The sequence below is a fragment of the Atractosteus spatula genome, chromosome 4 (assembly GCF_055471065.1).
Source record: "Atractosteus spatula isolate fAtrSpa1 chromosome 4, fAtrSpa1.hap1, whole genome shotgun sequence".
Taxonomy (NCBI): Eukaryota; Metazoa; Chordata; class Actinopteri; order Semionotiformes; family Lepisosteidae; genus Atractosteus; species Atractosteus spatula.
This window is the reverse complement of record NC_142709.1, coordinates 63,295,936-63,323,508: the sequence shown is the minus strand read 5'-3', so window position 1 is coordinate 63,323,508 and position 27,573 is coordinate 63,295,936. Positions and strand designations below refer to the sequence as shown.

General features: G+C 37.8%; 1 protein-coding gene across 1 annotated transcript in view; it reads left to right on the top strand.

The window, feature by feature from the left end:
- Positions 1 to 27,573, top strand: part of gpc1a (glypican 1a) — a 90,472-nt gene that overhangs the window by 38,560 nt on the left and 24,339 nt on the right. The window contains exon 2 of the mRNA XM_088912868.1: positions 4,114 to 4,272. Within this exon, the coding sequence (XP_088768994.1) occupies positions 4,114 to 4,272 (159 nt within the window). The remainder of the gene's footprint in view (positions 1 to 4,113; positions 4,273 to 27,573) is intronic.

The following is a 27,573-nucleotide window of genomic DNA, read 5'->3' as shown; positions in this document are numbered from 1 at the left end:
GTTGCCTTATAGGGCTATTGAGCACTTCTTTATAGAACTCTTAGCTCTTTATGGCATTTTGAATCACACTTTTAATAATTAAGAAATGGAAAAAAATGTTTGACATCTGCAGAGGGTGGATTCAAGTCGCAGGTTCCTTCAGTGATTTCACTTTCATACTCTTTCTCTCAATACATGGTATTTAAGAAGCATATGATATGAGCCATATACCTTCAACAATTCTAATAATCATGTCATCCATGAGCAGCTACAATACATCTCTGGGCATCAGACATTTTTGTATTTCATTCATCAATAAATATTGAGCTGAAGAACCAACAGATAAAACAAACATGTGGAGAACAATCTTAATATTCACAAGACAATCGATTACTTGTTGTTAATCTAAAGGTTTTATTATACAGTGCACAGTTGCCTAAATGAAAAAGAAGCACTTTCCATTGTAATGTGCCAGTCTGAAAAAAAAATCTTTTAGGTTTAAAACAAGCTTATGGCTTACAGTATGTCATGAGGCTCTATTTTTAGTTCTGGTCAGTCATGCATGCATTATAATTCTGCACTTCACAAACAGCATTCTGTCTGCACTGCTATGCATGGCTTTACAGTATACAGTAAATGTCAGATGAATTTGTGTATAATGTATGATGATGGCACTAACAGTCCCTGCTTTCTTACGTTTTAACTATAAAGTGCATTGCAGTAGGGAACACACTGCTCATCTTGTACAGGGAGATAGATCAGCTGGTGGACTCTTTTACTGTATGTTAGCAGATGGAAGAGGGGGAGGAACTTGTTAAAGTATGGACATGAACTCAGAAAGTGGACATTTTAGAAAGGATTATCAGCTTTAAAAGTGTCTGTCATAGCAAGGGTTCAACTAACTGAACTGTTTGATTTCTATTAAGGAGTCTGTTTTGGTATTTTATATTTGCTTGGGGTGTCATTGCAAACTGTTTTAAAGTATTTATTTACTTGAATTTCAGTACATTCCTATGGAAGATCAGTAGTATTCAAACTAACCAGTAAGAATATATATACAGTATATATAAAAATCATTGTTATATAAATACAGAAGTTGAAAGAATGGAGATGGACTGGTTTATCATACACTTCTGCTGCTGAACCCTGCCAGGGAGTGTTTTGGGAATTAAATTGCTTGACTGGTGAAAGCGAAGAACAACTCCAATATGGCTTGGATTCCATGTATTTAGATCTGTCCTGCTTTTGAAAGATCACAAGAGAGAAGTCTGAAAGGTATCCAGAGTGCACAGCAACAGAGCACCAACAAAGTGGTATTTTATGCACCATCAAGTAATGTATCTACACATTGATAGATGTCGTTTTGAAATAGATTTGACCAATGAAATAGACCCCATATCTCATGAAAGAAAACTGTGCTATGTTAGAAACAGGCTTAACCTAAGCAACAAAGAGATTCTGCTAAATGGTAGTATACTGTATTTTGGTTACCCAGTCTGTAAATGGTTAAATGTGTTGTTTCTAGTTTAAATGTCTTTCTGAGATTCCAATATTTTTCTTCAATCTGCAATATATTCTTTAAATTGATTGTTATTAAAATTCAAATGCTTAGTTTCCATGTCCTGCAGTTGGACAATATAAATCACTGTGATTCAGTCTGTTCTGGAGATGTTTGCCACAAATGTTTCAACACTGTTTTCTTAAAACTGTGTTTTTTTTATTCAGTAAACGTACAAGGTTAACTTCATAGGCCGAAGATAGTGGGTTAAAGGGGACTTTTGACATTTACTTGTTAGAAAGCAGTAAAACAGCCTAGATGCAGCTGTGCCAGTTTGAAATTTATGTTTCCTGAGAGGCTGATATACCTAGGGGGCAGGGGAGGCTGGGGATAACTTTCATCTCCATCGATTCTGCTCAGTGTGGGTTAATGATTAATACAAAGGTGGTAACTGGGACCATAAACTGGCTGCTCTGACTTTGTGTTAATGTCTCCAGTCATTTATAGATGGTAATAGGCCTGGTCTGGCTTTGATTTAATTAGGGTGACATGGGTCAGATGGATAGGGTCTCATTTCCAACTGTAATCTCTGTCCATGATGTGAAGCATCCAGCCATGCCAAGCTTTACCGATAAAGTTAAATTGGCTGCCATTATTTCACAGGCTGATGACTGTTTCTGTTGTGGAACAAGGTGCTGATTCTTATCTCAACAATGAATCATACTGGGTGAAATCTCAATCCTATTGCAAATACCCTGTTTATTAAAGCAGTATGTACTGTATGAGCTTTATTGAGTGCAAGTACAGCAAGAGACTGTTTACGTGTATAATAAGAGGTATTAACACTGCCTGTAATACACTTTTTACAAGACAAATGTACACTGAATGTTTTAATCTAGTAACTAATGAATGAATATCAAGAAAACGTGAAAGGGTCCATTTCCCATAGAAACAGCATCCAGATAATTAAGTATAAATCTCTGCGACTGTCTAAGTTAAACTGACTCTAGGTCACATTTTAGTTTTCAATGGACAGACATCTTTGGCAAGCTCTAGTTGCCTGTGAAGACCTCTTGTAAATGTGATCAGCATTAAGATGCAATCCTCCTATTGAGGTTTTGTCTCAAGAAAAAGGAAAGCAGTACAGACAGCACAGTCCTCTGAGATTAAATGAGCTGTGCCCAGCAAGCAGATTCACCAGCACACCGTTCAGCGCAAGGATGTATTTTGACAAGACATTTAATGACATTTAGACAGTTTGGTCCCATGTGCTGCATGCAGCAAAAGTGGCAAGAAATCTGATCTGTAGAATTTCTCTCTAAGAATTTCACGTGTCACTTGACACCTATTACAACTTAATTAGATCTCTTAGCGGAAATGATTAGAAATTCTGCATTACAAGCATGGCTCCACTCTGAAATAAAAAAATATATATACTGTATGCATGAGGATACTGTTACAATTACACTGTGAGGATACATTTTAAAGTATGCGGGGAACACTACAAAATAAAAAAGAAGTGACAATCACAAATGGTGATCAGTGATTGTCACTTCTTTTTTATTTTCTAGTGTTCCCCGCATATATTAAAATTTATCCTCGCAGTGTAATGGTGATCATAGTGATCATTGTTTTCTGTATTTGCTGTGTATTCATACAGCTTTGCTTTAGGTTTATTCATTCAAAGCTAAATTTGTAAAATTCCTTTGTAACTTTTGGACACATTTAAAAAAATAAGGTGAAAACCTACTGTGGTAAATACAGTATCTCTCTAGAGTACTATGAATTTCTCAGCAATAGACCAAGAAACAGCTACCTCCTCTAATGTGCATTTTATTTATGGATGCATGCTTACAGTCCATGATAGTCATTTCTCTTTTATATTCGCAAAAACTGAAAACATTAAGTTTTAACAACTAAAATCCTCTATAAATTTTCAACTCCTTGAATGTTATACACGTTCATGTTAAATTTGTTAGGATTTACGATGTCACGGATGAACAGCACAGTTTTAGAGAGTGATAGAAGCCCTGTCATATGCACACTGATCTTTTTGATTTTTTCAATTATTATTTACTGCTTCTTAATTATGCTGCTAAATTAAACTCCTTGGTTCCAACAGCAGTAAAAAAAAAAAAGGGCAGGGATGTTTCTCTTGTTTGTTTCATTCTTCTTGGGCTTGTCTGAGATGAAAATGCCAGGCCTCTTTATTATATTGTAATTATTGCTTAGAGACCTAGAAAAGAGAAATGTAATCTTATTATCGCCATGTTCCACTTCAAGCCTAATAGTCCCTAGTGTGCTTAGTGAAATCCATAATGAATTTGACGTCCTTCCTTTTTTAATCTGTCGGTGCAATACATAGTTCTCATTTAGATTCCATGGACTTTCTACTTGACAGTAATAAAATAAAGTAGTGGGAAAGGTATAAAGGGCACAGTGACCTTTTTTCTTTTTGGCTGGCCACAGACAAATAGCCCCTTCTGCTCTGAGGGATGTTTCTTGAGTGTTTATGAGAACTGTCCCTCCCAGAAACCTTGCCCACGTCTTTAGCATTGCGCTAAATCCATAGATCGCAGTTGGTGTGGTGCACTAAGCTTTTTTTCTTCTTCCCCCCGTGTGCTGAATTTTCCCAGGCGAACACCTGCGAATCTGCCCCCAGGGCTACACCTGTTGCACCAGTGAGATGGAGGAGAGCTTGTCCACCCTGAGCCGCCGCGAATTTGAGGGACTAGTGAAGGAGGCCGGGCACTTGCTGCAGCTCTCCCTCACCACTCAGTACAAGAGCTTTGATGGTAAGTTTCGCCTGCCAATGTGTCAGTGATCAACCTTCCCCATGCGTACCAGCCTCTTCCTTTTATCCTCCTCATCCTTCTGTCTCCCATAGCTGTGCAAAATCTTTCTTAACCCCCCCCCCCCCCCCACCTCAACCACCAACATTGTCCTCCCTCTGCACCAGCGTGTAGTATACGGTCTATCATTGAAAATGCAGTGTTGCCAGTATAGGATGAATCTGGCTTGTTCAACACATGTAGTCAGGATACTCTTGTTGAAAAAGGATCTAGACATCCTGAGAAGATGCAAAAGCACCTCAGTGCCAGGAAAAACTAAACGGTGGAAAAGAGGAAGCTCATAATTCAATTCCACACCCAAGGTCAGTGAGTTATCTTCCATTGCTAATGTTATTTATATGTTTTATTTTATTGCCTTTGCATTTACTGAGTTTTTTAAAGGGAAATCTGGTACAGTTACAGAATTACTTCATGCTGTGTTTCAAGACAACTTTCTTTGTAGTCTATATAAATACCTACAGTACATTTAGGTGTGTGTTATTAATCATTTCCAAAGCTATTTCCTTTCATTTTGTAATAAAAAAAGAAAAGAAAAAGGCCTGAGATTGTGTATAGTTCTCATGCTCAGACTGTCAACTTGTTATATATTTTCAGTGGGAGTTCTATTGTGTAAATGTCTGCTGAGGAGTTGTGTGCCAATTGTGACACAGTAGTGAAGACTGTTATTGCGTAATATTTTAATGCAGAGAGGCAAGCTTGGAAAATGAAGGGATGGTGTAAAGAACTGATATTAATTGTTAATTCCCAGTAAAGACTTCTTTTAAAAAAATAATAAGACTGTTTTCCTAGTGAAAGTGTGTTTTGTTTTCCTCTGGTGACACCATTCAGGACATTTGTGTTAAGATGCTAAGAGAGTTCCAGATAAAATCCTTTTTGCTTTTGAAATTACAGTATTTAAAAGCCTTAATGCATACAGACAGTGCAAAGCTTGAACAGAATACTATAAAGATAAAACCTGGTGATCCAGAAAGTAGGCCCTGATAGAGCACATTAAGGTAGGTGAAGCTTCAGCACAGAACACTGAACATTGATAAAACAGTAGAGTAAATACGGAGTTAAAAAGCATATTTATCATGCTAAGTTTTTGCAAGAGAGATAGATTTTTTAAACAGCCTGGCATTTCCCTCCGCCACTCTGCCTACAGCTCACTTGTGGGTGTGCTCTGTCGAGAAGTATTGTAATCAAGGACAGCTTGTGTGAATGGTACATCATGGCCCTTTGGCAACACACTAACCCAGGTATAGAAAGGCAGTCCATTTTCCTTTCACTGACAGGAGGCTCCCAACCACACAGGCTGTCGTTAGCCTTCTCATTTAAACAAATTCTTAACTGACAGGCTCCCTTTGTGTGTCTTTCTTTCACTATATGTAATAGAATGATGAGCATTATTTTTGCATTATTTGAGCATTATTTTTGCTAATTCTATAGACCAGTCTTCTTATGTCAGCTCTATCAGACCATGCAAGCATCATGTTTTGACACTGAATACTTAAACAGACCTACATATTTTGAGATTGTATGGCCCGAATTTCCTGGTATTGCTGATTTTTGTTTAACTTTGTGTGTGTTCTTTTTTACCCTGTTGTGCATTTCCCTTAAAGAGCAAGAATGAAAAAGGCCTTTGTCATTTGGAAGACATCCTCACTGTTCTGTATAATTACCCAAAGAGCATATAGGATGATAGTACTGGGCAGTTCATTATTAAACATAGAACTGACATCAAATTTATGGAAAAAGTCAAGCAAAAGTCTTAAAGTCTTAAAAATTGTTTATATCCTCTGATCTTGTATTCTCTGCATTTTACATCTAAATCAATTCACAACTAAACTAAAGTATTAATGTAAAAATGGTAGAGGTAGTTGCTGATATAGTCAGTGAGTGGTTTAAAAATAATATTTTTCTGTTTTATCTAGCTGTTCTAGATAGTCAAACTTTAATAAGGTTTAAGACTTTATTCAACATACAGTACTCTGCAACCTACAGTAGTTCTTTTTGGTATCTTTTCTTGTTTGCTGTGCCTCTTTAAATAAAGTAATGGTTTGTTATTATATGGGCAGATGCACATCATACTTTCAAACACTAGTGTTTCCACTTAATGTTCATTGCTGGGTAATTGAACAAACTTGCTCACTCATTTGTACAAGGGGACAAAATGATTTCTACTTGAAGTTCTTGTGAAGACCTTGAGAAAACTAGCAGTGAAATAATCCAAAGGATGAACTGGGAACTGTATAGAAAGTATCCAAAAACTGAAATTACAGCTTTTGAAATGTGTGGTTGCATACTTTTCTAATGAATATTTTCCATGGGGTGTGGTTGAAAAAAATATTTGGGCATTTCTTAATTGTTACTCTGTAGCTCTGTGGTGCACACTGCTTTCTGCACTTTTCAGGTTTGGCACTGGTTTGGTGCCTGGTGCTCTTAGACCTTGAAGAGTTCCATTAACCAGTAGGCTGGAAATTCTTATGTGGCAATGATGAACATTCATGAAATTTGCAGTCTGGTACGGTCACTTATGATTCAGATCTGATAAATATACATTCGTCAAAATTGTTTAAAACGTTGGCATACAAGGTGGCATGTTTTTACAATGAGATGTAATTTCTGATGAAAAGTTATTGATTTGTGTTCTTAGCGGGCTCTGGTATAACAGGAATGTGTTGGTTTGTGGAAGGCTTCTGCTAGTACTTTGCAATGTGAAAGGGATTTGATCATCTTGAGTTCGTTTGATAGCTGTATATTTTTGTTGAATCCAGCTATACAGTAAATGTTGTCGACAGCTAGGACATGTCATCAACTATCAGGCTGTAGCTCAGCTATGATGAGCTCTGGCTCTCCTGGTTCAAAGTACTTTCTGGTCTTATATTGTAGTTCCACTCAGCTCTCAGGTTCTCTGTTATTTGATTTGATAGGTTTGTACTGTATATTTGAAGAATAAGGTTTACATTCTTGCATAATTTATTTTATTGACTGACTGTTTTCTTTAATTTCTTGCTGCATACTGTATGTTGAAATATGCACCCACAGAAAACCTATAATGATCCAAAATATAACCTAATCAATTACCCACATGGTCGTGTAATTGAAACTTTAAGCCAGGAAAACCTACAACAATTCCTTTTGTCATCTTCCATAATCATTTAAGTAAGATAAGCTAGTGCCAGGCCTGTCACTGTACTGTGTGACAGGCCTCTGAACCAAGAACTTTCAAAGTCAGTCATAAATGATATTTGTTCTTGTTTATTATGGTCTTGCAGAATACATTAATATGGAGGACCAGGGTAGAGACTTTGAAGCTCTCGGATTGTAGCAATTAGCAGCAGCCATAATTAGACCGTAAGTGTGTATATCAAGATTTAATTGAGGCCTACAGTCATTAAAAGGGTGTTAATGTGTTTGGGGAGCTGCAGTGTGTAATATAATTATACAAGACCCTTTTCTTCGTAAGTTATAATAAACTTTATTTTATATAGCGCCTTTAAAGGTGGCTTCTCAAAGCGCTTTACAGGATGATGTCGAAGAAAAGTCTTCACTCAGGTTAGGTGTGGTCAAGCAGAGTCCCTTTATACATGCGCATGGGGAGGATATAATCATGCAGATCTGAGAGCAGCCTCTCATACAGATCTGTGAGTAACCTCTCCACCGAGATGATAAATGCAATGAGTTTTATACAGCAAATTCACAAAGGAAGCTCTTTCTAAGTTTCCATATTAGGAGTTGTTTTTTCTCTCTACAAACATCTCTTTGTAATTGACCACGTTCTTCTTAAGAAGCAGTTCTACCTTGCATACAGATAAAAGGAAGTATATAAATAAAAGGTGTGAAATGAGCTAGACATCCTGCAGTTGTACCATTAATATCAAAATGTCAAATAATATGCTTGCAATTGTTCTTTCATACTGTTGCTGGGAAAAAAGCATTTTTTAAAGCCAACTAGTCACTATCTTATACACTTAAAAAAACACTAAAATTCTTCCTCAATGACAACAATAATAAATAAGAAGAATACACAAGATAAAACACAATTACAATATATAGAGGAGACCTTGGATGGTGGTACTAAGAAAAGCAGAGGGGTGAAGAATGGAACCAGTTAAGTAAAGGCTTTTCTAAAGAAGAGGGTTTTGAGTCTGGATTTGAAGGAGTTTAGAGAAGGTGACTCTCTGATATCCTTGGGGAGAGAGTTCCAGAGCTTGGGGGCATAACAGGAGAAGGCCCTGTCACCCATACAATGTAGACAGGCTTGGGGGACAGTAAGGAGACCAGAATTTGAACAGCAAGGGTTGCGAGGCGGGGAGTAGGGCAATAATAGTTCAGACAGGTATTGAGGTGCCAAGCCATGCAGAGCCTTATACTGTAGGTGAGCATGAGGATTTTAAAGTCAACATGGAATTTGACAGGAAGCCAGTGCAAGGACTCCAGGATAGGAGTAATGTGATCACTTGCACTAGACCACTAGTCAGGATTCTGGCTGCTGAATTTTGGACATACTGCAGTTTGTTCAGAGTAGATTTAGATACCCCAGCGAGTAGAGCATTACAGTAGTCAATTCAAGAGAACACAAATGTGCTGATCAGCTTTTCAGCCACAGTTAGTGATAGCATAGGGTGTAGTCTTGCGATATTTCTGAGGTGAAAAAAAGATGTTTTGACAGTATGCTGCACATGTGGGTCGAATGTTAAGCCAGAATCAAATATAACCCCAAGGTTTTTCAATTTTGATTGAAGCTCTAGTACAGAACCATCTACAGATAGGGTTACAGGACTGGCTTTACGAAGTTGATTGGGGTCGCCAATAAGCATGACTTCAGTCTTGTCGCAGTTAAGATGAAGGACGTTTTGAGTCATCCAAATTTTTATGTCAGAGATGCAATTAGATAGAATAGAGACAGCCACATAAGTGTCAGGTTTGGTATGGATGTATATTTGAGTATCGTCAGCATAAAAATGAAAGCTGAGGCCATGTGATCTTAAAAGCTGACCAAGTGGAAACATGTAAATGCTGAAGAGCAAGGGGCCCAGTATTGAGCCCTGAGGACCACCAGACTTAACAAGACCAATTTCAGACCTATGCCCATTAAGAGAGACAAAGTGACAGCGATCAGTGAGGTAAGATTTGAACCATTTGAGAGCAGTGTCAGAAACAAGACGAGAAAGTAAGCTGTTATGGTCAACAGTGTCAAAAGCAGCATTGAGATCAAGAAGGATGAGTATAGAAAGAGAACCAGAATCAGCAGCTATTAGAAGATCGTTAGTGACTTTGACCAGGGCAGTTTCTGTGCTGTGAAGTTGACGGAAGCCAGATTGGAGGGGTTCGAAGAGGTTGTTTGTCATGAGGTGGTTATGTAACTGAAGTTCTAGAAGGGGTAATGGCAGCAGTTTTGAGGACCGTTGGTACAATGCCAGTGCTCATGGATTCATGTATAATATTGAGGACAATGGGACAGAGAGTAGAGAAACAGGACTGAAATAAAGTGGTTGGAATGGGATCTAAAATAGATGTGGTGGGTTTCATGCGTGTAAGTTGTTTATTGAGGGATGCTGAGTCAAGAAGAGAGAAGCTGGAGAGAAGGGAACCAGAGAAGTTGGATGAGGAGGGAGGAGGTATGGAAATGATATGCGTAGTGGAGAGAATGTGCTGTCGGATGTTGTCAATCTTAGAACTAAAGAAATCTAAGAATGTGTTGCAAAGTTGCGATGAGGCAGGTAATGTGGTGGGGCAGTTTGGCTTGAGCAGTCTGTTGATGGTGGAGAAAAGATGGAGAAAAGATGTCTGGGGTTGTTTTGCTGATTTTCAATGATGTGAGAGAAGTAGATGGATCTAGCAGACTCTATAGTAACCTTATATTCAGATAAGTAATCTCTCTAGGCCTGATAATGTACATTATGGCCGGAAAGACGCCACCTACGCTCACGTTTGCGAGAGGCTGCCTTCATGGATCGCAGATGGTCATTATACCAGTGGGCAGGGCGAGAGAAGGAGATGGTTCAAGTTTTTAAAGGAGCAAAGGTGTCGAGGGTAGATAAAAGAGCACTGTCAAATAACTGTATTTTGTCCCCTAGAGGGTCAGAGGAAGAGCAACAAGATAAGGAGGACAGAAGAGAATTTGCAAACCTTGGGTGATCAATTGATCGCCAGTTGCGGAAATTTACAGAGCGTGGGGGGGAAGTGTTGGTCTTCGTAAGTCATTTTCCTTGTCTTATGTATTTTGCCCTTCAAGCTTTGAATAGTTTTATATTTTTTCACCTTTTGTGCTGCTGTCACATCTTCCTGTGGTTGCTTAATGCTTTTGCATGCTCTGTAAGCTTTGACTGTCTGTTTGGATCCTTGACTCCCCATTAATTTTCAGCTCTGTTCTCAGCAGGAACTGTGGTGACACACGAGTATTTGCACCCTTACTTCTTAAATGTAGGCACTTGTCCTAGACTTTGTAACAAGTGCCAGATTGTTGCTCATTTTGCTGTTAACTGATCTAAACTCTGTAAATGCTGTAATTTGTAAGGAATCAACCTTTGTATCTTTTAATACATAAGACAAGCAAGAAAATATAATGTCCAGGAATATGTCACACTTATACAATACATGGTTAATCATTGTGATCTATTGTGTGTTCAAATTCAAGACTTCCTTGTTATACAGTAAGCATTGAACATTACAGTATATGGAAAAAAGAGAGAAGGAAACAGCAAGTCATTCATAATTTTTAATGCTGAGCCAATAGAAGGAGTTCTGTAACAAAAGGCTCACCATAGTATTGGTATACATAATTATACTGGATTTAGTCTGATTGTTCAATTTATGATGGTTAGTGACAAGACAATTCAAGGCATTCCAGTGGAATGCTATATACTGTGCATAGAACAGTAGGATGACTTTCATTATGAGACAAAGCATGATTCATTGTCTTTGCTGTGAAATGTCATCTTTGAGTGAGCAGAAGCAGGAAATGTGACGGCGATGGGATGCTGGCTAGAGAGGGGTGGGACTGCTGCCCATTTCGGCACACTAATGAGGCTGTAATCTGCCACAAGCCCCCATGGCAGGGGAGCATGAAATCAGATTACCGGCTCCCTCAGGCAGGGCGCGCTGCCGGGGAAATGAGCGTTTGACCCTCCCCGACCCCTGAGCAACTGCGGGGTGATCAGCAGGCGTCCTGCGTCAATGCGTGTTAGGGACAGTGGGCATGCCATGGGAAAAGATGCAGGCAGACAGGCATTAACCTAGATGTATTGGAGAAACAGAGAAATATAGAAGCCTTTTATGCTTGGTTTTGACGCTTTGCTAAAAATGTATACTTTACTCTAAACGCAGTCAACCTGAAGATGTTCAGCAGAGTCAATCATTCTCATTTTAATTTTATAAGCTGTGTGGATATTAGTCTGATTTAAATTTCTCTTGCTTTTTGGAAAGTAAAAAACAGACTTCTGTTACTCTTCTGCATTTCCTATCATGGCAATCGGCAAGTTTCACTGGGGATCACTCTCTTGCTGTACCACTGAAAAAGACAGAAGTCCATAAATACAGTACCTGTCTCTGCAGGGAATACAGCATTAAAGGAAGATAAGCATTAATCCAAAATAATATTGTATTTAAGAATCTGTTTCTAATCTGTTTTTTTTAGGTTTCTTCACGTAGGTTCTCCACCTACATAAAAGTGCATATAGTGTAGACCATGCAGAAAGAAAATTAAAAGAATACTTTAATTCATCAGCTTTTACTTTATCCATATGATTCTGTTCAGCAACTGGTGCATAAACCACCTTAGAATTCTAAGGGACTGTTTTTGAAGATTTAGGTAAGAGGCTCTTCTTCAGCAGGTACTACTACTGTATATCCAAATAGAGCATGTTAGAATTAAAGAGACTTTGTGTGATGACCGTTCTTCTATGCAATTTCTGTTAATTCATTTTAACTTCTCTGATAGAATTTACACATGAAGTGACTGCCTGAGCCGGGCTTAAAAGAAGTTTGAAAGGCTGGTGTGTACCTTGAAATTATTCCAAAAGGAGGACAGCATGTGATGGAAAAGACTGTGCTATTTAAGCTCTGCTGAGTACCTCCCTAGCTTTTGAAGGCGGGCCAATTTAGTTTTTTACCAAATTGTGAATCAGACAGCCCATACCAAGGAAAAAGGAGGTTCAAGCACATTCCCGGTGGTTTTCACCCAGACCACTGCTGTGGCTTCATGATTTATGGTGCAAGATGAAATCACTGGGTGATGTCATATTTATCCAGCAAAAACAGCCTAGCAACTGGACTGGTTGGGTACACAGAGAAGACTGGCCCAGGCATGAACAACGAGTGATCTGCTTGCCAGACCTGAGCATTCCCAGCTGCGTCTTCACATTTGCTCCTGTTTGTTTTGTATTCCATACCATGGCTGTGGATGTCATTTGGATCTCTTCCTAATGACAATCCAGATTGCTATGGAATTTTAAAAGCATTAAGCACCCCTGGATCAATGTACTGTAGCGCGTCTCACTCAGTTAACAGAAGTGGCACATTTTACAATAAGGGTAACCGCAAACCTCATTTCTTCATTGAGCAAGCCACCTAGAAGAAAATGTTCAATAATATTGGGATTTAGAATGCCCTTCAAATTGCCATTAGTTTCTTTGCTTTTCTAATAAATTGTTCAATTCTGTGGAAAGTACAGGAGCTTTTTAAACAGTAATGGTTGATTTCTATATTATATAGAGAGATAATGGCTGCCATGCCAGTTATAGTTATCAGGATAACTAATTCTGTACGTTATTGATTTTGTTTCTTCTATAAGATGTGGTCAGCATTATTTCTGCTAGTGGATACTAATTATGAGTTTTTGAAGCTACAAAGTGAAGGCATTTTGGAGTTGTGCTTCACCGTGCTTATTGCTATCTAAACTGCAGCAAGCTTTCGTGTATCCAGTTTAGTTTTTCTTGAAGGAGTACAAGCCTTAGTCTTGTTATCCAGACTGCAATCTGCTCACTAGGTGAACCAAACTAACAGTGGTTTCCAAGGTACTGATCCCAAGAGAACAGGCTTTATCTCAGTTGTTCAATGCTTAGCCTTTCTGGGCATCTTATTACAAGTTGATGTTGCAGCACAGAGCACTAAACCAAGCATAAAGGATTTTGTTTTCTTCTGTGCCAGCAGGAAACCAGAGCCCAATGTGCCACTGGGTCCTATGCCAACATAGTCAGCTAAGCACAGCTGCATAGTTCTTCATTCTTGATGCTGCCCATTCTTGGAAACAAACCTGCTTTCTGCCTGTTTTCACTTAAAAATGCCTACATCCTTCTACTGTGTTACCATATGCCTTTGGTTATTGAGGTTTTGTCTCCCTATTCAGTTGTTCTCTCAGCCGAAGCAGTGAAGTTTGCAGAGAATCCATTGAGACTCCTGAGATTATCGTTTGACCTATGTGTTAATAATTGAATTGAGTTAAACACTGCAGTCACACAAGCAGGAGCAGCTACAGACAGGCCTCGTGCACATCTGGCACAGTTTAGTTGATGGGTGTGGGCCTGATTTAAGTGTAGGGTATTACTTTTCTATGATGCATTTTTAGAACTAAGCTCTGCATTGCCTATCACACAAAAATCAAATACTTGATGGACAAGCTCCCTGATGTAACCTCTGTCCAAGGATTAGGGGTTCATTGAGGGCATGAATGGAATATATTACCATGGAATTCTGGGAAAGATCAATTTGGGTTGTATCTGTTCTGGAAGTATACTGTACATCAATGATATGTATGCATTGTGGGTCTGGCTCTCTTTGCCAAGGTTATTGCACAACATTTCCTTATTTCCCCTGTGTAACTCTGGGGTTCCTTGTGGATAGCATAATGTTCACAATGGGGATATTGCTCCTTAACTCTTTTTTATCTAATTCAGTTCAAAATATTTTCAAAGTATTCACATGAGTAAATCGTGTGAGTGCATCCTCATTAGCCCATCTCCTAGCTCCCTAGATGCTCTGATTCATTTTATTTTGTTTTTGGGACTTTAGGTACACTATACAGTAGTTTTCCTTTCCCATACTCTGCACCCTAATTGGAAAACTTTGCTCCAAGAATCCACTTGATTGAGGACAGTGTTCACCCAGAATCAAGATCTAATCTGTAGTAATGGTTCCACGTGTGGTCTCAGGTAATTGGAAATGAAATAGTTTTTTATTGATTTTTATTTCCCTGCCACAGTTTCTGAGTACGCTTTAATTCAACGGAACTGCTTCAGCACAAAGAACGCAGAGAATTAGATTCTCCTGGAAAGAGTTACATGGATGAGACAGATACTGTATATAATGTCCCTTATAATGGCCACTGAATTTACTAGGCCATCGGATCAAAAATGATGACCATAGTAGAAAATACTATGTTCCAAACTGGTAATAGATTCTGGTTTGAAGTCAAAGTTGAAATATTTTTGCTGTTATAAAAGTTAAATAATATAAAAAATAAGAGATCTGGGTAATGTTATTATATAATGTTATGATATTATCATAATATTATATCATTGAGATTGGGAAGTTGTGAGGGGGAAAAGTTATTTACATATTTTTATTTATAATTATGCCATGTGCTTCATCTTATTTTATTCCCTTTTACAAACAAAACTGTGGTATGAATATTCTCTCATGCAGTTAAAATACTGTATATGTTTATCATCTTATCAGGCTGAAAGGTCTGTTGAAGACACAGTTTTTGCAGCAGTGACGTCCAGTCTCCTAACATTTCCTTTCTAGTTTTGGCAACTACATGAAAACAATTTAGAAATGATATTTATTTCAGACATTTTGACTTTGACATCATTTCATTATCACTTTATGATTCTCTCGGCTGTCGTCATGTTTGTCAGTTTCCCATGCTTCCCGATCACATTAGCAGCTGTAGTCGTGACGGTGCAAAACCAGTCCCTCTGGTGGCTCTTCTTAGATCATTACATGGGGATTATCCATCTTGTTTAATCAAGGGAGCTTAACTTAGTTGATGGCATTTCTGGAATCTAGTGCTGGTGGATAGAGATGTCCCAGAAAATCCTTGCAATGTTCACTCAGAACATTCAGTGCAGTTACTGTAGTTGTAATACCATCATCATCATTTAGTTATTATTATACAGTATAATTAGGCACGTGCATTTACCCAGAGTAGTCACCATACTTACTATACACAAACATATATTTCTGATTATGTATGTGTCACAAATAAAAAAACATGGACCTTTAATCTTATAATCTCAAGACTTACTAAATTATTATATTCCTCCAGGTTTTATAGGGAGCTCTAAATGGTCAATGATTAGAGGAGTGGAAAGCTTGTTAATTCATTTTAATTAAGTAACTGATTGATCTACTGAAGTACTTCAGAACTTAACTGGGTTGAATAGCAGAATTCAGTAGGACTCTCCACGTTAATCAGTTACAGTTGCATAATTAGCGATTAGGAATGAAAATATACATTACTTTTCTATATAATATATCAACTTTATTTTTTGTAGGAGCAGTCATTGTACAAAAAGTTGAAATGTAGGAAGTCTAGGGAATTCAACAATGCATTCAAATGTATTGACATGTTATACATACAGTACAGTAGAAGTAGGGAAAATATAGATAATGAAACCTGACCCCTTCCAGCGGTTCACATAAGGCTTCAGTATTTTATCAAATCTTACCAGATCTGATTGATCTGTGTTGATGCTGTTCTTGTGGATTCAAAAGTGTTTTAATCTGTGTAAAGATTAAATGTACACTGACATTAGAGAAGTTAATATTTTACCAATTCTGGTAGTGTTTTTCCCAGATTTCTGCAGAAGCAGTTGAGATGTATTCAGAAACAGTGGGATTTCGTCAAAGTGGCAGAAAGGATTGAGACATGGATTAGGCTTGGGAGCATTTCTGAATTTTTGAGTTGTTACCAAAATTAATTAGATAGCACCCATGCTGCTAGAAGTCGCTGCACTAACTACTGTGGAACGTGTGGAATGTGAAATCTCTTTGTTTTCTAATTATAGTGCATTGGGAGAAGCCCTGGTGGAGATGATGTGATTTACACAGGATTTGGTTTCTTCTAAAGTGGATCCCTGTCTTTAGTTAATCACCCCAAAAGGCAAAGCTAGCCGCTCTGCTGTCATTTAATCCCTTCATGGATGTAAGATATCCGATTTACTGTGGCTGAGGTTCTGTCCTTGTTTCCATCCATGCATTAATGACCTATTAACCTGACTAAGCAGTCAATTTAGCCCTGAATCCCACTGGCATTCTATGAAAGACATTCGGTTGATGGTAAAACCTGAGAGGGCTTCCTGAGAAGAAAGGGCCGTCTGTCCTAAGCTGATGGAATGATGTCTACTTACAGTTGACTAACACTTTTTGGTATTGTGCTTTACAGACTGTTTTGCTTAAGACAGCTGTGTTAAAATCTGGTCCCAGAGGGCCACAGAATTTTCTTGTTTTTATGCCAGCTGAGCTTTTTGGATACTTCAGTGAATCAGTGATTGTCTTAATTGCTGCAACCTAACTTTCTTCCCGGGCTTTGTGTAGCTAACTTTAAAGACAGGCAATAATGTTGTGCAACTGAGGCACTCGAGAACTGAAGTTGTGGCGTAATACCCTGAAATAATGAAAAATTGATCCAGTTGGGTAAATAATTTGATTTGGTGAGCCATGTGTCCAGTAAAACAATACACCATGTGTCTTTTCAGTGTGTTGAAATGCATAGAACACAAAAATAGCATGCAGAAAAACGCAGCTGAAAAGCAAACTTGACCAATAGAAATAGAAGGGAGATTAAGCAGACATGACGTGTTTGAAAATAAACGTGATGTTTGAACTGGGATGACAGAGCAGGTATTGTAACCTTGCCACACCTGGAGTTAGTTTGCACCTACTGAGAATTACCTGGTGCTCTTCAGGATTCCCACTAATCTCCTCTGCCCTTTTTTCTTCTTCTTTTAGCTGAAGTGCCTGTTCTATAAATTCAGAAACTCTACTGCTGTAGGCCTTATATACAGTACAAGATACCTCCCCAAAAAAGCACTCTTTTCAATCCTTTTAAGAATTCTCTGTTAGAAGATGATATGGGGAAGGAAACAAATCATGCTCTTATGCTAAAATAATGATTTAGAAAATCACTCAGTCCTCCGACACGATGATAATCATCCTTTAGTCAACAAAGCAGATCTTGAACCATTTTACTTCTCTAGCTCCAGAGTTTTAACTTTAACACCCGCCACCCCCCCTCCACCCCCAATCACTCCTCTTTCCTCACAATGCTCTTTTCTGTTTTATCTAGCTGCATTTCTCTCCTGTCAGCTGTTTTACTAGTGCATGCTCTCCCAGTTGGAACAAATTAGCTCAATTTAAGCGGCTCTTTATTGGTGATGGGCGCATGCCAGTTGCTGGGGGCGCTTGGTGAGGTTTGGCCGCCAGTGCCTGCTGAGAACAGCTGTTTGCGCTGGGTTGGTAAAGGGGAGGGGGCTGGGAATGAGGTGGAGGTGGAGGTGGTGATGGTGGGAGGGGGGTGTGGGAGCTAGGAAAGAGGGCAGAAAGGGATCAGAGAAAAAAAAAGATGCTGTAGGGAGACATTAAGTGTCTCAGAAATGAGCTGGACCATAAACAGGTGCTTAAGCCAGAAGGTATTTTGTTTTTGACAGGTGGCAACCAGAATAATAGTGTTTTGCTTGGCATCTGGATGCTGCCTTGATGTCTTTTTGAGATTTGGCATTCAGTGTGTGTGTGTTATATATGCATATACAGTATATATTTTTAAATACTGCAAGTATTTGTACATAAAATATAAGGAACACTTTTTATTTATTTGTAATCTCTTGTTAGTGAAATTAATGGACCTGCCTCCAGCCTTTTCACAGTGTGCTTAGGTCCAATTTATTTCACTATTTCACTAACAAGATTACTTTCAAATAGAAATCTTTTCTCAGAAATCTGCTCAGTAAACTGTATGTGTGATCACTGTATTATCATATAACCTTGTTTATGTTTGATTTCCAATAGTGTAATATTGACCTTTCTTTACCTTTACATTTTTAATCCAATGCACTGAAAACATGCAATATGTCTACTCATGCTGTACTTTATGCATGGTATCCTAGATAACGTGAAAAATCTCATTGCCATTGGTGGGCTACTTTGTGACAGCAAAAATAATAATTAATGAAGCAAATGTTTGTTGCAAGACAAAGCACATTGTGCAGAGAACCCACTTATGAAACCACATAAAAGCAAATATGTGTCAAAGATGTAATCTAGAGCTGCTGTTAATACCAGATATACTGAATTTGCATCTTTAGAGTAGTTCCCTGGGCTGCATTTGAAACCATTGAAAAGTAACGTAACAGAAGTCTGTTCAATTAAAGATAAAATATAATTTAATCTCAATCACAATAACACATTTCTATCAAACAGATTTAAAACTTTCCGTCACTTATAATGGTACTGTAGCTGCAGATTATTTTTATAACAACTGAATAGAAAACTGTGCTGTTAAGTTGACTGCATGTGTGTTTCTGGTGCTATTACCATCTTGCTGGTCCTACAGGTTATCACAGGTGTTCACAGACATCCAGGAATTCACTGAGGCATTGTCCTGAATGAAAATGGCACAAATTCCCCTCATATCCGCTCCGATAGTGAGGGACTATTGTTTGTCTGAATATATCACTGCATTTTTATCTAATCTGGAATGATTAGGTCATGCAGAATGTAACATTTATTGTAGTTGACTGCTACAATTTTTTGTAAAGTTGATCAGTAATTGTTCATTGAAATAATATATCCATCCATGGATGGAAATTAGCAAATGCTGGTGTGGCTGTATGAAGTGAGTTATTTAAGTCAGTTTTACTTAACACTTGTAAAAATCCCATGATACTCTAATACTGTATATTGTTATATTGTTAGATGGTCTATCTATGTAATTTTGTAACATAGAACTTATAGTAAAATATTCTTAGCCTATCAAATGTAATTTTATTCAGCATCGTACATGCCCATCATGTGAGATGGGAACATACAAAATTAAATTCTTGTTATTATAAAAAGGGTTATTGTTGGTGAAGATTCTGAATCCAAAAACTGAACAAAAGGTCTTTGATCTCATATGGTACTTGACAGATTTAAATAGGCTTGAATCCAGTTTCAGTGATGCATGTCAGCATAGACAACTTTGAGGAATTTATAAACAGAAATTGGTCAGTAAACAACAGCTAAGTCAGAACCTTGTCAAAGCATTAAATGAAAGTCAGATTTTAACTTACGCTTTCTGTGCTCTCACCTCCTCTAATCGTATAATTTACCTCTATGTATTTTCTTCTTTGCCTCAAAGTATTTACATTCCAGAAACGGGGGTTACCAAAATTTCTGCCACCTTTTCAGTCATGAGGATGAATACACTACACTGCCTTGAGCCTCAAGTGTGAATGGGCGGCTGGGAAAAAAAATTGGATGTAATTTTGAATCGAGTCTTTCTCTGCTGTTTCAGATCACAACTAAGATAAGTGTCCTCTGGGCACAACATGCAAACATGGCGCGGTTTGTTTGCAACACAGATTACACTGTGGTCCCCCTCTGAGGAGCTACCCGGAAGGCTGGACTTTGTGTCTATGAGCTCCTGAAGCCAGAGAACTTGATAAATAGCTGCCTGCATGCTTCAGTAGTTCACCTTGGCAGCCCGGCACACAGCAGTGCTACAACAGGAGTGAACGCTTCCCCAACAAATTACGCTGTGCCCTTTACTTAGGAAAGAGCTCACGGAGGAGAGGTGAACTCATGGGAATTAGAATATGGATTTTTAGAATGTTACCCACAGTCATCTTGTTGCTATTTTTATTTGTATATCTTTATTCTACCACATTGACTCAGTAAACCACACTCCTCAAATGTATTCATTTAAGTGTAGAAACAGGATTTTCTGCTGTGATGGCAATTCATGTTGTGTGGCTCAACATGAAGACCTTTTGGGATTTGTTTCAATGAAAGCATCCTGTCAGGCTTCAAGAGGATGGTGTTATTGTTTTATCATTAATAGGAGAAATGGTTGCCGTGACAGAAGAGGTAATGCGTCTGTCTTCTGCTGAAGATTAATGCTTACATAGTCTTTCCTTACACATCACTTTTTCTTCAGCCAGAGCTGCGCCTCCAGTTTGAGGTTTTCCTTAGCAATGGTCAACTGGATTTTTTTTCTCCCATCTGCTTTTGGGCAGTAAAGCCATTTACAGCTAAGTGAAAAAGACAGCTTGCTCATGCTTGCATCAGCGGAATAATTTAAAACTATTGCCAGTTTGTGACTGCCACAGAATCCTTCTGCATTTAGTTAATTCAATCTGTCCCACTTGTCAAAGTGAACAAATATAATTACTGAAATCAAATCTGTCCCTTCCCCCACTGCCTGTGCCCACTTTCTCCTCTTGTATCTCTCTATCTCACCAAGAGTGTCTATCACTGGCCTAACCGCAAATTAACAGTACCTCCAGCAAGCTATGCTGCCATTAATGTCATTACATTTCCACATCTGTCAGTGAAAATGATGGGCTCAGTAACATGCACAGCTGAGAGGAAAGGGAAGCTGTCTCAGGATACAAATGCGTGAGCTCTCCCTTTGCAGACTCCACTTTTAACACAGAATGTAGGAGCTAGGGAGCACAGAAAATATTCCATTGAGTTATTTTCTGTTTATCTGTTCATACCAGAGTATCAGTTAAGATCTTATGAATACACATACTCTATATATGCATTTGTTTAAACGTAAACACTAACACTGTGGGCAGCTGCCTAAACTAATTTCAAAGGAATTATAGCAGCTTTGTAACAGTGTAGCATTTAAGACATTTAATGTTGAGGGCTGTTGTAATATCACTGTTGTATGGGAGAGATTGACAATGTCTCGTTAGGGTTTCACAGTTCTGTATCTTCAAAGCAACGCATCTGAAGAGAGACAAGGCATTACAGGCAGTGTAATGCAGTCCAGTGAGTTTGAGAGAAAGCAGTAGTCAGAGCTGAATAACAAGTATGAACAAGCTAGTATCCTGATAATACCTCTTTTCAGATGCAGCAGGGGGCATTCAGTGAGTAAGCTTCTGTTTTGTGTTGCATTGGTTTGGAATGCCATACTTGTAGAATGGTTAGGACATGCATTACCATTGCTTTGTGAATTAACTTCTCAAGCCTTTGTGACAATTAGCCATCATCCAAATGCTTGAGTCCTGGAACTATGGAATTTGGATCCTCTGTTACAGCCACTGTGAATGACTTGAGAGAGTCTCTGGAGACATTTCCAGTAATATTTACATTTTTAAAATATGCACGATAGGCTCATTTCACACATTAGAGTTAATAAATCCGAATGGAATAATGGCCCATTGTTTTAGTGTTTTTAACATGAATAACTATATTTTATTTCTCCAAAGATGAAATGTGTTCTCAAAAATTGACATTTTGAAAATTGACATTGGCATTGTAATTGAATTTTTCTGCAAGCACTAAAGAAGAATACATTTTTACTGAAATTAATATTCTGCACAAACCTCGGTTTGTCTGGTGAATTGGAATATGTAAACTAACTGGATATACTTTTCATTTCAATTGCTACTGTAAACCTCTGAGCAGGATCCAGATATTTCTGTCACCGTCTTCAAACTGAGCTCTTAGAAGGACTAAGATAAAGGGAACATTATCTCAGAATTGATTATATTATTTCTGGGAGGTTAGGGGAGTGAAGCCTTCCTCACAAGGCTCGCTTCAATAAAGCATTTTGTACTGAGTACTTCGATGTTACTCAGTGTTCTATATTCAGCGGTTTCATGCAATTCTGCTAACTTGCATGCTGTGATAATATGACTGCACGCCCTCATCTGGCTTCAATGCAGATTGTGAAGCCTTTAGTATGTAACACCATTGTCTTCTGAAACCGGTCACGTCTTATGGCAAAGCCAAAGTAAACATGGCGAAGGCAAACATTTGAAATGCCAGTGAAGTATAACAAGGAGAAGATAAATCAAGATATCAAATCATTAATTTTTCCTCTCTCACTGTTGGAGAAAGTCATTAGACATTCAGGCACCAGGCTTTTTTGAGAAGAGGTAAAAAGCTCGAAAGAAATAAGCACCTTGTTAGCTCCATTCACATGTTTATTCAAGTAGTTCAGATATCAGTAATTGTTTGTCTTGGTACCATTTCTAAGTGTCTACTGAAAACCACAGTGGTCCCAACTGTTGGATTGTGAAACATCCATTAAGGTGTCTCAGAATTTTACTGCTACTTAAGAGCTAGTGCTACAGCAGGTAACCGATACCTAAAATTCCCAAGGAAATTTCTGCACTACATACACAACATTTTGTAGATATTTAAATTTTACATGCTGGGATGCTCCGTTTGCACTCAAATCATATTATAATTGTGATTGCTTCTTTTTTTGTGTAGATGTACTGTATCACTGTAGGGCTTGCCATGGCAAAGGGATGTTTTAAGGTTTCAGTTTCATTACTTTCACATATGATCTCAGGGTGTGAAAGTGAGAAAGAGAAAGAAGACATCTGAGAGCCACAGTGTCAACACTTGATGAGAGAAAGTTTGTACTGTCACCACACAACAGGGAAAGTAGTAATTGAGACTCTGTTCAAAGTATGTGGCCACGTGAATTCTGTGCAGAGGAATTAGATTTCATCTACCTAAAAACAATACCACTATGTTTTCATTTGTTTCCTTGCACGTACAGTATCTCGCACTGGAGGGTGGCCAGTACAGTTGGCATTTCTTAAACCTGGGTCAAACAGTGGCTTGGATGTTTTTTTCGTAAATCCAGATTAATCTCTTTATACAACACAGTGTATTATATAACATGGTGTGTGTGTGTACTGTATCTTCTGTATGTGTGGAATATTTTGTAGTGATTCTGTTTAAAGAATATCGGAAGCAAACCATTGTATAACATTCATGAATTAAAGTGATGCTCTCATCCATCACCTTATCCGTTGACAGATGTGAATCCTCCAGCTGCCAGTTTTGATGCTTTTGTTGTTATTGCTTTATTTGGGAATTTGAGTAGGAAATATGTCATGATTGGTCAGTTTTATCTTGCGAACCAAAGGCCAAACTGGATCATACCATACGGAACCTGTTTCTAATTGGACAGAACTGGACAACACATAATGATGTGCCAAATGGCCTTTTCTCATTTGTAACCTTTCTTATGTGCTAACATCTCATTACATTTTGAATGAAATCCCCAGATGTTTATCAAAGGACCAATTTACAGTACATGTTCATTCTGTTTGTAAATGGGTTATCCTCATTCAGCACCACAGAAACCACACAGTTGTGTTAAATCTTAGACGCTGTCTGCCTGATAACTGTATGTTCTCTTGTTTGTTTAAATCATGATTGCGCTAAATTGATTTTTTTTTCTCTTTAATGCGTTCTAGAGATGGATTTGACTTTGCCGTTTAATTACAGCTTTAATGTACTTTCAGTTCTCTGCTCTAGGTTTCCGGTGTTGAATTGCCCATGCTCTACTTTGGGATAATATTAAAGGAAAAAAAATCACCGGACCCCGCTTTCGTCATTATCAAGGAGGCACAAGGACACAGGATTTATGCTTCAGCAAACGCAAGCTGGCCTACAGTTCTTTATTGGCAGATTTTACCGTTTTTACAGCTGCATGCAGTGCAATAGTTATTTATAAGGATAGACTAGTGTCCAGTCAGTGTAGTAGATTAACCTCTGAAGACTGTGCTTCATAAGGCTAAAAATTGTTTAGTCGTGGTAATAAAAGAGTGTTAAGGGCATGAAACATTTTTTAAATATCTGTTTCCCTGAAATATACTTAGCCTTTATTATCTTCTCTAAAAAACCTTTATCCTGGTAGCATACAGTACACATGGTCCCATCTGTAGTTCACTGTTACTCAGTCATAAAGACTGGGTGAAGGTGATTTCACATACCATGCCTCAGTCTCTGCAACGTGTTGTCTCTGATAGGGAAGAGCAAAGTGCCTGAGGTATAAGTTTCTGTGGCGCAATAGTATAGCCACATGTTCTGATGTGGTTCATGGAGCAAGAAGGAAAAGAGCGATATGTGTAGACTTGATGAAGTGATTTCAACCCAAGTAAAGCCTAGATAACGTGGACCATTCATGAAATTCAAGTTGCATATGTAATTTTCTTTGGATCAAGTAACACCATGTACCTACTGTATGTTCTGATATATACTGTAGATTTAACCTTTATAAGTCTTTTTACTTTGACTCAAAATTAACATGCTCTGCACGCACTAATACCTCTGAACAAGACAAAGCACTGAAAAACACATGGGTTTGTAAAGGTCATTGCCTCCTCCAATGCACACATACCGTTTAATAATAGTAACTCATTAAGCTATTCTTCCATTACAAAAAAAACTTCCTCGCATTGCACTTATAACTACCAGTACACATACTGCCTGATTGTTAATCTAAACAAAAACACATTATTAAGCCTTTTAAGTATCCAGTGCTGTATTTTAATAATCTAAATCAATTAGGCATCTAAAATACAGACTTTTTTCAATGAACCTGGGACAAATTCTAAAAGCTGCCTTGCAGATTTCTTGCAAAAACCTAGGCACTTTGCAGAAAAAAAGAATATATTACAGAGTTGAGTGATTCACCATCGTTGTAGTAGTACAAATTAAATGTTCAAGGAAATGCGTCATGAATTGAAAGTTTATTTTTATTTTTAAGATAGCTATGGTATTCCGTAGTACTTTTAGAGAAAGATATTAAGGAGCTGTCTGTGTTTCTGTGGGTCTTATGTTTATTCCTGTCCTAGTCCCTGCACTGTTCCTGCGTATGTACAGATGGTGTCTAGCATGTGATATTGAGCTCGGAATTCAGTTTCCATCAAGCTATTTAACCGTATAAAAATCCTTCTGACGTGCACTGCTTTTTAACTAATCCAGTCTTTGACCAGACTTGAGAAGTTAACATTTTTCTACTCCTGCCTTTGCCCACTAACAACTGCAGGGCCATAGCCAATTAGGAAGCTCTAGGCTTTCAGAATTGTAGTATCAATACTGAAACCAATGAGTGTGTCATCAAGGTCCTTCTCAATCTGTCAGGCTTTTCCAATGAAGTCTGTCACATCTGAATGAGTTTTACACTTAAAAAATGACAAGGTAATCGTTAGTGTTGTGTGGTTGATCCAGAGTCATAGGCAGAGCATGATGTACTGTGTTGATTGACACTGAACACAGTCAGGCTTTATCATGAGTATCTTTCCTCTTGCTGGAAATACAACTCTGAGTGTGAAACTGAAGTCTTGAGATATTATATTTAGTGTAACTGACACTTTTTTTATAGTAAAAACAAGTGGTCATCCTGTAAAGTGCTGAAAGATCACAATAAATTTAGATGTTACATAGCACATGAAAGCGTTTGCTGCTATACAGAATGTAAATACTGCTTGTCTTACATATATCTTTCGATTCTATTTGGAACTGAACAAAAAAAAATCTATTCAAGTTTTGAAATTAAAAGTTAAAAAATTATAAATGTTGTATAGAGAAGTAGGGTCAGGGCTCTTTTCTCATAATAGCTGAGTCAAATGCAATAAATATACCCCAAAGCTGAAATATAAAAACCTGAGGATGCTTGGAAATGGGAGGAGATCATGTGCCTGTCAAACTTGCTTAGCTTTTAGTAGCTACAGTAAGTGGTTCAAAGATCTCAGCCAGCTGTTCTTCAAAGAAGACATGGTATCAGCCTTAGCAACATACAGTATCTGCACAATCTAATCAGCTGCCCACAATCCTAAGCATTAAACAGTTTTCTTTTCTTTTTTTTAAAGCACTTCGTTGTAGTTTCTTTTGCATCTTCTCTTTCATATTTTACAGTTGATTTTGAATGTCCATAAGTCCATAGGGTTAAATATAAGGATTTTTAATTCTTGTATGAGGTTCTGTTGTAGTCTTCTCTGTGTGCATTGTGATATGTTTTGTATCCTTTACTGCTGTCACTTGTTCAAAGAACTCTAACAAGTTAGTTAAGCAGGTACTATGTTTTCTACATCCATAGTGTCAGTCTCTTAGAATCCTGTTTTATATACCTGTAGGAGATCTTCTCATTTCGTTTTAATTACATTTTCTTTATCCTGACACATCATAGAAGTAAAAATTATTCCCTTGCTTGTAACAGACACTCAGTCATTGGGATGTCATGAAAGCAACTCTAATTTCAAGATAAAAAACTAAAAATAATGGAATGTACTGAAAGCATGATAATGCCTACAGAAAGTGATTAAAAAGGCTTAAAAAAGTTAAAGATCAGCGACGTGCAGTGGGTTCATGTGGAATGACACCAAGAATTGTTATTTATACAAATGAACACTTTGTAATAGAATGATACTCATTTTCAGTGGAATAGTCCTCAAAATTAGAAATTAGTTACTATTTAAATGTTCAAATTATAACCTTTATTTCACAAAATTTATATTATAAAAGCAAATGCTCCCTGAGGCTAGATTGCTGTCGTAGCCACATGAATTGTTGACGGGTTTGGTCCTAATGCCATTATCTGATACAGATATATGTTAGTGCTGTACATTGTGACGTGAGGGTGCTTTTAAAAGAATGAAACACATCAATGTTTTAAAGATTACAGGCAGAGAGAAACTGGAGCAGAAATGGTTGTACGGTTTAAGAGTAGGCTATATTAATCATATACAGTAATACTAACATGTTGCATAACTGAAACCGCTGGGGTTAACTCTACTAGTCAGAAGAAATATCAGGATTACCTAACCACCCTGTAAATGAAAGAATTTTGGCTTTCTCAAGGTGTCCATCTAGGCAAAGATAATGTATCTAAAAGAAAACAAGGTCTTATACAGGGAAAGGATTATGAGACTTCAAGTCTGTGATGAGAAGGTCAAATGTTTTTCATACACTAAAGAGGTCAGAGTACTGTGCTCCTTTTTTCTTCTTCCAAGAAAATGAAGCATACAGTAATAGACCAACAGATTGCAGGGTCATGCTTCATGACTAGCTTCTGCATCATTTGTTTTCTCTTCGTTGTGCTCGTATTGGTTTAAAGCATCCTTTGTGTGAGCAAGCGTGAGCATGTTCTGTGAGCATTTGAATCCGTAGATTAGCAAAGCTGCATCCACAAAATCTCATGGATTTAGAAATCTGTTTTTTTATTTGCTAGAATTACCTACATTGGTTTTGCATAATATGTACATTTACAATTTCATGTAATTGCATAATATTCATTTGGTA